Here is an 11,312-nt window from a genome sequence, read left to right on the forward strand (position 1 = left end):
CTGCAATTGTCTATTGGCGAAGTATATCTTGTATAAGTGATCAGCGCAGTTCTGGTGGGCTGAAGGGCCTGTTCCTGTGGTGTACTATTCTATGTTCCATCTATGAAGTTCCTTCTAATAAAATCAATGTATTTTATGTTGCAAAATGCAACTACTTCAGCAAGTTACCTTTGGAACAATGAATCGATAAAGACAAGCTCCTCCAATTATTAAACCAGACAGTATGAAAGCCAGTCCAAGAAGTGTAAACAGACATCTCCCTGTGGCATTATCACCACCACTTGCTACAGCAGACTCAGGATCCTATACAAGAAATAAGTTAAAGAACATAATTAATACCATACTAAAATCTTAAATTATCATTCAACAATACTTTTCCCATGGAATTCAGATAATATATTTTCAGTAATAAAAATGTGTGCTAAAATTAATGTTCATTTAATTGTTAAATTAGATTCTCTAATTTTGCATAAATTTCCTTTAATAACCTACAGTCCAAGTATTTGTACTTGTCATTAAAATAATAGAGCCAAAAGGGTGTTCTTTCCAATTCCAGTAGCAAGTTCAGTTGGTTCTAGCTCTACTACAGTAACTAACAGAGCAATCTGCAGTTTAACGTTATGTAAACTATTTCAATAAAATGCACATCAACTGCACTGAAACTTAATATTTGCAGTAACAGTGCTCAACTTCAATATATTAATTTTATATACTTACCACGTAAAAACAAACCATTGCACAAAATTCTTCTGATTTGTACAGATCAAATCAAATTATGAATGTAAAATAAAAACGAGCAATTCCTGAGCAGAAAATGAACATCAAATACAGTATGTGTATAGAAGATTTTTGACAGTATTTACCACTGGTTCCAATGAATAATTAAATGATATAAAAAACCCAGAAATCAAGTGAACTTTTTCAATGGTGTGGTAATCAGTTGATTCATCAGTCAGCAAAGTCAGGTGTTTTATTTGTTATTTTACAATTGCACTGATATGAAAACATATACAGAGTAAAACAGATCAAACGATTCTACAGAGGGTGAAGTTCTAAGGGCTTTGTTCTGTTCAATGAGGGAAACGGGAATTCCAGGACCATAAGATAAAGGAGCCATTTAGCCCATTGAATCTGTTCTACCATTCATCGTGGCTAATCCATTTTTCCACTCGGACCCAATCTCCTGATTTCTCCCTGTATCCCTTCATACCCTGACTAATCAAGAATGTATCAACCTCTGCCTTAAGTATACATAAAGACTTGGCCTCCACAACTGCATGTGACAAAGAATTCTAGATTCATTAAAGAAATTCCTCCTCATCTCCATTCTAAAAGGATGCCCCTCCATTCTGAAGCTGTGTCCTCTGGTCTTAGACTCCCCCACCATAGGAATCATCCTCTGCACATCAACACCTTTCACCATTTGATAGGTTTTAATTAGGCCACCACTCATCCTTCTGAATTCTAGTGAACACAGGCCATCAAACTTTCATGACAAGCTATTCAAGACTGGAATCATTTTCATGACCCTTCTTTGAACCCTCTCCAGTTTCAGCACATCCTTTCTTGGGTAAGGGGCCCAAACCTTCTCACAATTCTCCAAATGAGGCCTCACTGTGCTTTACAGACATCCCACCTCTCCCGGAACTTCCAGGAGTCTCCCACATATTAATAGTGGCTCGCTGATGCCCGCAAATTATATACAATATCACGGAAATCAATTTTTTTGAGAGCGAGCAAGAGAAAAGCAAGAGAGAGCATGAGAGCGACCATGAGAGAGAGCGCACGAAAGCGAGAGAGGGAGAGCACGCGCGCGCGAGTGAGCGAGAACACACCATTGCAGAGTGTTCCAAAAAAATAATAAAACATACATCACCCCAAACTACACTAAAGTGTAGCCCTGCCTAATAGGGGTCAAAATAATGACAGTGTTGCTCGCTGCACTGTTTGCAACAGTGATTTTTCTATTGCCCATGGTGGGTTAAGACTGTAAAAGACATGTTGAGGTAAGTTTAACAGATGTCATTCGTTCATTAGCATAGCTAACGTTATTTAAACTAGCTGGCTAGCTGCTAAGGAGCTACCCTATTGCAGACATCCCACCTCTCCCGCAAGTCTCCAGCAAATTGATGGTGCTACCTCCCTGAAATGAGTTTTTGCAGGGTGGGATGTCTGGCTTCATAAAGTTTCAATGTTATCCAAGAATCTATAGACTGGTGAGCCTCACATTAGTGGTAGAAATTATTGGAGAGGATTCTAAGGGATAGGATTTACGAGCATTTGGGAAACGATAGCATGGTTTGTGTAGGGAAGGTTAAGTGACACTAAATTGACTGAGTTTTTTGAGAACATGATAAAGGTGACTGATGAAGGTAGAGCTGGAGCTCCATTACTAGTGCTGTTCTGCAAGAACCCGTTTAGGAACTATGCTTTTCATAAAGGTAAAAATGTAGATGGGTGGGCCAGTAAGTTCACAGACAATGCAATTGTGGATAATGTAAAGGATAGGCAAAGACATACTAGGATATAAATCAGATATAGACAAGGGAAGAGAAATGGCAGATGCTTTTTAATCCAGCTATGTTTAAGCTGTTGCACTTTAGATCATCAAATATAAGGGACATTTGCTGTTGCCGTGTAATAAACTTTAGCTAAGCTACATCAGCAATTTTGCATTCAATTCTAGTTACCTCAATATACATAAGATGTGATGCTTTGGACAGAGTGCAGAAGAGGCTTACCAGGATGCTACCTGATTTGGAGGGCATAGAGTCATAGAACAGTACAGGCAGAAACAGACCCTTCAGCTCATCTAATCTGTGACAAACTATCAACCTTCCTAGTGCCATCAACCTGCCCTCCATAATCCATGTAATCAAAATTTATCTTCAATGTTGAAATCGACTCTGTATCCACCACTTCAACTGGCAACTCGTCCTATACTCCCACCACCCTCTAAGTTAAGTTCCCCCTCATGTTATTCTTCAGCATTCCACCTTTCACTCTAACCCTAGTTCTGGTCTTACCCAACCTCAATTACCCCTATCTATACCTCTCAAAATTTTGCGTACCTCTATCAAATCTCTCACTCTTTTTTGCTCTAGGGAGTAAGTCCTAATCTATTCAACCTTTCCCTATAACTCACGTCCTTGGGTCCTGCCAACACGCTTTTCAATTTTCTCTGCATATTTTCAATCCTATTGACATCCTTCCTGTAGGTAGATGACCAAAACAGCACACAATACTCCAAATCAGGTTTCACCAATGTCTATTTCAATGTTACCATGACATTCTGTTCTCAATATTTTGATTTATGAAGGCCAACCTGCCAAAAGCTTTCTTTACAACCTTATCTTCCTGTGATGCCATTTTCAAGAATTATGAATCTGTATTCCCAGATGTTTCAGTGCCCTACCACTCACCGTGCAATTTGTACCCTGGTCTGTCCTCCCAAAGTACAACATCTCACACTTGTCTGCATTAAATTCCATAAGACCACAAGAACACATTATCCCTCTCAACCTTAATCTCCTGCCTTCTCCCGTAATGTCCTGACTAACCAAGAACATAATCACCCTCTACTTTAAATATACTCAATGATCATCTGTGGCAATTAATTCCACAGATTCACAACCCCCTGGCTAAAGAAATTCTTTCCAGGAATGTTCTAAATGGATTTCTCTCTATTCTGAGGCCGTGCTCTCTGGTCCTACACTCACCTACTATAGGAAACATTCTCTCTACATCCGCTCCGTCTGGGCATTTCATCTTACTCTTCTAAACTCCAGCGATACAGGCCCAGAGCCATTAAACACTCCTCATACATTAACCCTTTCATTACCAGAATCATTCTCATGAATCTCCTCTGGATCCTCTCCACCGCCAGCACATCTTAGATGTGCCAAAACCACTCACAACATCACAGTGTGATCTGACCAATATCTTATAAAGCCCCAGCAACAGATTATTGAAATTCTATTCTAGTTTTGTCGAAATGAATACTAACGTGCATTTAACAAACAACAGGAATTCTGCAGATGCTGGAAATTCAAGCAACACACATCAAAGTTGCTGGTGAACGCAGCAGGCCAGGCAGCATCTATAGGAAGAGGCGCAGTCGACGTTTCAGGCCGAGACCCTTCGTCAGGACTAACTGAAGGAAGAGTGAGTAAGGGATTTGAAAGCTGGAGGGGGAGGGGGAGATGCAAAATGATAGGAGAAGACAGGAGGGGGAGGGATAGAGCCGAGAGCTGGACAGGTGATAGGCAGAAGGGGATACGAGAGTGCATTTGCCTTCCTTACCACAGACTCAGCCTGCAAGTTAACCTTGAGGGAATTCTGCAAGTCCATTTAAACCTCTGATTTATGCATTTTCTTCCCATTTAGAAAACAGTCTACACCTTCTTTCCACTGAAGTACATGACCATACACTTCCCTGCACTGTATTGCATTTATCACTTTTCTGCCCATTCTCCCAATCTGACAAAGACCTCTGCAGACTCCATGTATCTTCAACACTAACTGACCTCCCCCCCACCCACTTCTGTATCATCAAAAAATTCGGCCACAAAGCCATCAAATCTGTGATACAGAACATTGATATATAATGTGAAAAGCAGTCCCCTTACCTTTTATTCTGACAAGCACACAGAAATTTTGTTCTCTCAAAATTTCACTTTTGAAGGCCTCCCACTTACCAAGTTCACCTTTGCCAGAAAACAGCCTGTCCAAATCCACACTTGTCAGATCCTTTCTTTTGCCATTTAAATTGGCATTTCTCCAATTTAGAATCTCAACCTGCGGACCAGACCAATCCTTTCGCATAATTACCTTGAAACTGATGGCATTATGATCACTAGACGCAAAGCGTCCTTCTACACGAACTTCTGTCACCAGCCCTGTCTCATTCGCTAATAGATCAAGTATTGCACACTCTCTCGTTGGGACTTCTATGTATTGATTAGGGAAACTCTCCTGAACACATTTGACAACCTCCATCCCATCTAGTCTTTTTACAGTATGGGAGGCCCAGTCAATATGTGGAAAGTTAAAATAACCTACTATCACAACCTTATGTTTCTTGTAACAGTATATGTTCTCTGATCTATAATATAGCCCCATTAACGTGGTCATACGTGGAACTTCTCAGTTCCACCCACAGAGCTTCATTGTCGAGTTTCCAGTTGTCCTCATGGAGCACTGCCATGACATTTTCCCTGACTGGTAACCCCACCCCCCCCCACCCCTCTCACTCTGTCACATCTAAAACAACCTAATCTCAGGATGAGTGCTGCCCCTCTTGTAACCAAGTTACAATATCAAAATTTCATCAGTTGATTCATGTCATGAGCACCTTTCCTACAATATTTCTTGTAATGAAATAAACAACTCAGAAGATTAGTTGCATCATACTCAACCTTTTGATTGTTTGAGATCTTAACACTATGTCTCCACAACCACTCCGATCTCTGTTCAAGCACTTAACTCCCTGAACTCACTTTGCAGAATCTTGTCCCTCTTCCAACCTGTGACACTAGTACCAAAATGGGCCATGACCTCTGGCAGCTCACACTCCCAGTTAAGAAAGCTGAGTGACTAATCTAGACTTCAGGAGGGGAATTCACTCAGATCCACTCCCCAAGTAGAAGGCAGATCGGGACAGCTTATTTCAGATCTGACCAGTGACCAATCAGCATTTGGGATTGATTAGCAAGAGCAAATTAAAGGAAGGAAGGGGCAAGCAGAGAGGTCATCATTGGAGTGAGCAGAGTTAGAGTGATGATCTTGAGGCTTTAGCTCTTCGATGCTTCAGCAAAGCAAGGCTTCAGTCAGAGAAAGCAATAAAAAGAAAAACTCAAGGTAAACTTCGTCTGTTCAGTTAGGACAGTAGAGATGCCAGGTAAGATCCTCTTGTGGCTGCAACTGAATGAAGCATTCCGGAGGCTGAAGATAGGACATATAGAAAGGTAGTTACACTAAGGTGCAGGACACAGGAAACTAGATGACGGAAGGGAAGAGTACCCCTGTGGTCATCCTCTCACAACAGATATACCACTTTGGATACTGCTGGGACAGGTGGGATGTCACGGTGGTTGGGTCTCTGGCACTGAATCTATGATTCAGAAGGGAAGTGGGGAGAAGGGCACACTCTGCTGATTCATTAGTTAGGGGAATGGACAAGACGTTCCATGGGCGAGAATGAGATTCCCAGATGGTATGTTGCCCCCTGGGTGCCAGGGTCCAGGACATCTCGGATCGAATCCTCAGCATTCTTAAGTGGGAAGGTGAATAGTCAGAGGTTGTAGTCCATGTAGGTACCAATGACATGGCAAGGACAAATGATAAGGTTCTGCATAGGAAGGTAGGTGGTAAGTTAAAAGGCAGGACCCCCAGGGTAGTTATCTCAGAATTGCTATCTACGCCACATGTTAGTGAGGCCAGGACAAGAAAGATTATACAGTTTAACATGTGGCTAAGGAGTTGGTATAGCAGGGCGTAAGATTTTTGGATCATTGGGCTCTCTTCCAGGGAAGGTGGGACCTTTACAGAAGGGACGGCATACCTGAACTGGAGGGGGACTAATATCCAAGCAGGAAGGTTTGTTAATGCTGCACGGTGGGGTTTAAACTAGAGTTACAGGGGGGTGGGAACCAGAGTGCCATAACAGTTAGTGGAAAGATTGTGCAGGCAGATGTTGGTAAGACCTCAAACGTCAGGAATCAAAAGGTTGCGCATGGTGTGACTAATGTCCTGTGTTGTCTGTGTTTCAATGCAAGAAGTATCGTAGGAAAGGCAGATGAGCTCTGGGAATGGATCAACACCTGGAATTATGACATTATGGCCACCGCTGAGATTTGGTTGCAGGAGGAGCAGAACTGGCAGCTCAGTGCTTCGGGGTTCCGTTGTTTTGGACGTGGCAAAGCGGGAGGGATTAAAGGGAGAGGGGTGGCATTACCAGTCAGGGAAAATGTCATGACAGTGCGCTGTGTGGACAGACTCCACTAGTGAGGCTTTATGGGTTGAACTGAGAAATGAGAAAGGTACGATCACATTAATGGGAATATTACAGACCTAGGGATTGAGAGGAACAAATTTGTAAAGAGATCGTAGACTGTTGCAATAAATGTAAGACTGTTATAGAAGGTGATTTTAACTTTCTACATACTGACTGGGAACCCCATACTATAAAAGACTAGATGGGATAGAATTTGTCAAATGTGTTCAGGCAAGTTTCCTTCATCAGTCTGTAGAAGATCCAATGAGAGAGCGTGTGATGTTAGATCTGCTATTCGGGAAGCAGATGAGACAGGTGACAGACATTTGTGTAGGAGAACACCTTGCATCCAATGACCACAATGCCATTAGTTTCAAAGTAAATATGCAAGAAGATAGATCTAGTCTGCAGGTTGAGATTCTAACTTGGAGAAAGGCCAATTTTGAAGGTATCAGAAATGATCTGGCAAGTGTGAATTGGGACAGGCTGTTTTCTGGCAAAGATGAGTAGGAGGCTTTCAAAAACAAAATTTTGAATGTACAAAGCTTGTATGTGCCTGTCAGAATAAAAACATAAAGATAACAAGTGTAGGGAACCTGGTTTTCAAGAGATATTGAGGCCCTGGTTAAGAAGGAAAAAGGAGGTGCATAGCAGGTATAGGTAAGTAAGAACAAATGAGGTACATATGGAGTACAAGAAATGCAAGAGAACACTTAAGAAAGAAATCAGGATGGTTAAAAGAAGGCATGAAGTTGCTCTCGTAGACAAGGTGAAAGATAACCCTAAGAGATTCTACAGATATGTTAAGAGCAAAAGGATTGCAAGAGACAAAATTGTTCCTCTTTAAGGCCAAAGTGGTAATGCATATATATGGAGCCAAAACAGATGAGGAACATCTTAATTGTATTATTTGAATCTGTATTTACTCGGGAGATGGACACAAAGTCTATAGAGGCAAGGCAAAGTAGCATCAGCTTCATGGACCCTGCACAGATTACAAAGAAGGAGGACATCCCGCTCTAGTGTTCTGCTTCTCTGGATCTTTTTATTGAAACACCAATGACCCCTTCTCCAATTCTCAACCCTCCTCCTCTTCTTGGACACCTCACTCTGGTCTTCTGCCTGATCTGAATCTTTTCATTGAAACCTTAACCGACAGAGGAAGAAGTGTTTGCTACACTAAGGCAAATCAGGGTGGATAAATCCCTAGGGCCAGATAAGGCATTCTCTCAGACCATACAGGAGGCAAGTGCAGGAATTGCTTGGGCAGTAGCAGAGAGATTTAACTCATCCTTAGCGACAAGGGAGGTCCCAAAGGATTAGACGGTAGCTAATGTTGTTTTTCCGTTTAAAAAAAGGTTCTAAACATAAACCAGGAAATTATAGGCTGGTGAATCTGACATTAGTCAGATACATGGATAGACATGGAGTATTAAGGACAGTTAGCATGGCTTCATGTGTGGTAAGTCACATCTAACTAAACTTAAGAGTTTTTTCAGGAAGTTACCAGGAAAGTGGATAAAGGCAAGAAAGTGGATGTTGTCCACATCGACTTCAGTAAGGCATTTGACCAGGTCCCACGTGAGAGGCTGGTCCAGAAGGTTCAGTCACTCGGCATTCAAGATGAAGTAGTAAATTAGATTAGACATTGGCTTTGTGGGGGGGGATGCCTGAAGGTGATAGTAGAAGGTTCCCTCTCTGACTGGAGGCCTGGGACTAGTGATGTGCCGCAGGGATTGGTGCTGGGTCCTTTGTTGTCTTTCATCTATCTATAATCAATAATCTGGAAGATAAAGTGGTTAACTGGATCAGCAAATTTACAGATGACACCAAGATTGGGGGTGTAGTGGACAGTGAGGAAGGCCATCATGGCTTGCAGAGGGATCTGCATCAGTTGGAAAAAAGGCAGATCAAGTATAATGCAGACAAGTGCGAGGTTTTGCACTTCAGTAGGACCAACCAGGGTAGGTCTTACACAGTGAACAGCAGGGCACTGAGGTGTGTGGATCTGGGAATACAGGTTTATAATTCATTGAAAGTGGCATCACAGGTAGATAGGATTGTAAAGAAAGTCTTTGGCACATTAGCCTTCATAAATCAAAGCAAGTACAGGAGATGGGATGTTATTTTGAAGTTGTAAATGGAGTATTGTGGGCAGTTTTGGTCACCTACCTACAGGAAAGATGTAAACAAGGTTGAATGAGTACAGGTATTTACAAGAATGTTGCCAGGTCTAAAGGACCTGAGTTACAAGGAAAGATTGAATACGTTAGGACTGTATTCTTTACAACATGGAAGATTGAGAGGAGATTTGATAGAGGTACACAAAATTGTGAGAGGGTCTAGATAGAGTAAATAGCAGGCTCTTTCCACCGAGGTCTGGTGGAATTATAACCAGATGACATAGGTTAAGGGTGAAAGGTGAAAAGTTTAAGGGGAACATGACAGGAAACTTCCTCACTCAGAGGGTCATGACAGTGTGGAACGAGCTGTCAGCACAAGTGGTGCATGCAAGCTCGATTTCAACATTTAAGTGAAGTTTGGAGAGGTTCATGGATGGTATGGGGTATGGAGGGCTACGGTCCTGGTGCAGGTCGATGGGAGAAGGCAGTCTAAATGGTTTCGGAATGGACTAGATGGGCTAAAGGTCCTGTTTCTGTGCCATACTTCCCTATAACTCTAAACCACTTAATATTTAATATTCAAACTTAATATTCTAAGTTTAGAATATTAGACTCAGAATTTACAAATTCTATTGGGGGCATACTAACTGGGGGCAATTCCCAACCAAAACTGCTTTCTGCCTAAAGTACGTTAAAATAAAGATGTCGTACGTGTCGTTTGAACTTGAAACTAAAGGGTTATTGCATAACAAGGAAACGGGAACTAAAGAGGCACTTCCGTTGTTTACCACAACTCTATTTCACTTCCGTGAATACAAAGCAAACTTGGCTGATCCGTGCAGCCCCCCCGTTTAACTGTGTTGGGATAGCGTCCGTCTGTAACCCACTCTACCTACGCAGTACCCAAGGGACGGCTAAGCCCTTTAGTTATAATGTTGTTACCCATCCACGGGGGCAAACGGTTGCAGTAATTTAAAGGTTTCAGAATTTACACAGCGCGCACATCCGGCCCACGGCAGTCGGAGGAAAGCTCCCCACACCAGCCCCAATCCCGTTCTCGCCGATGGGACACTGTCCCACGATCATGTTGCCGGTGAGCACCCCACCCTCGGGAGACGGCTGCCTCGACACCCCCCTTTCCCCTTTCCCCTTTCCCCTTTCCCCGTCTCCCTTCCCGCGGCCCCGCTCACCAGCTCGGGAACCAGTAACGCTCCCTTGGCGTTTTTCTGAAGGACAGGCGAGTTAAACCCGATTTTCACCATCTTCAACCCGAACCCTCAAACGTAATCCGACTAATGGCTTCCACTCGACCGACTACGCAGACTTCTGCCTGGGTGCGCGTTCCCGCTGGGAGCCGCCGCGCCGCTCGCTCCCGGACCGGAACTGGAGCGTGCGCTCACGGCTGCCTCCACTGGTGGGAAGCGGCAGCTGCAGGATCCGCAGTGTCAGAGCACGCGTCTGTGACGCACGACTGTGTCTGTGACACGACAGTGTGCTCGCTGCTGGCACATGGGGGGAGGGGGGTTGTTGAGTGCGGGGGGCTGCTACTGGGCATAGGGGTATTAGGGAGAGGAGAGGGGGAGGGGTGGGGCAAACAAGGGGAGGGGCAGAGGAGGGAGTGGGAAGGGGAGGGGAAGGAATGCAGGGAGGGAGGGAGAGGGGAGGAATGGAGGTAGGGGGAGAGGAGGAGTGGTGGTTGGTGAATGTCGTGGAGATATTGGGAAATAGTGTAGGTTCAGGTAGGGAGAGGATCTGGAAAAGGAACTGCAAATGGAGGGTTTAGGTGGGTGTGTGTTGGTGGAAGAAGGTTGGAATAAAGTTGAATCTAGTCTGGAAAACAGAAAATATTGGAATGATTTGAATGAAGAGGAAGGGTGGGATATCTTGGGAAAAAAAACAAAAGAAGACTTCAAGGTATTGCTTAAATTTGACCCAGAACAACCACCCTTCATCAACCCCAGTAAATTAACTACAGAGTTAAAATTGGCCCTGGGGAATATAGGTTGTGCTTGTCTTTCTGAGCAGAGAATGTGTTAATCGTTTGTAAGGATAAGGAACAGTGTGAGAAGGCATTATGATTGAAGACTTTACTTTTGCAAGAAGATAGTGTCTATGTTGCCAAATGAAAAAAGGTGTTAGGAGTGTTATAACAGGTGTTCCGGTGGAGATTTCAATGGAAGAGTTTAAGTTTCATT

At 43.2% G+C, this 11,312-nt stretch overlaps 1 protein-coding gene across 1 annotated transcript in view; it reads right to left on the reverse strand.

Moving 5' to 3' along the window:
• Nucleotides 1-10,492, reverse strand: part of LOC134352880 (integral membrane protein 2A-like) — a 34,717-nt gene extending 24,225 nt beyond the window's left edge. The window contains exons 1-2 of the mRNA XM_063060443.1: nucleotides 10,308-10,492; nucleotides 169-303 (exon numbers count right to left, since the gene is read on the reverse strand). Of these exons, the coding sequence (XP_062916513.1) occupies nucleotides 169-303; nucleotides 10,308-10,379 (207 nt within the window). The 5' untranslated portion in view covers nucleotides 10,380-10,492. The remainder of the gene's footprint in view (nucleotides 1-168; nucleotides 304-10,307) is intronic.
• Between the last annotated feature and the right edge of the window lie 820 nt (nucleotides 10,493-11,312).

This window comes from Mobula hypostoma, chromosome 10 (genome assembly GCF_963921235.1).
Source record: "Mobula hypostoma chromosome 10, sMobHyp1.1, whole genome shotgun sequence".
Lineage (NCBI taxonomy): Eukaryota > Metazoa > Chordata > Chondrichthyes > Myliobatiformes > Myliobatidae > Mobula > Mobula hypostoma.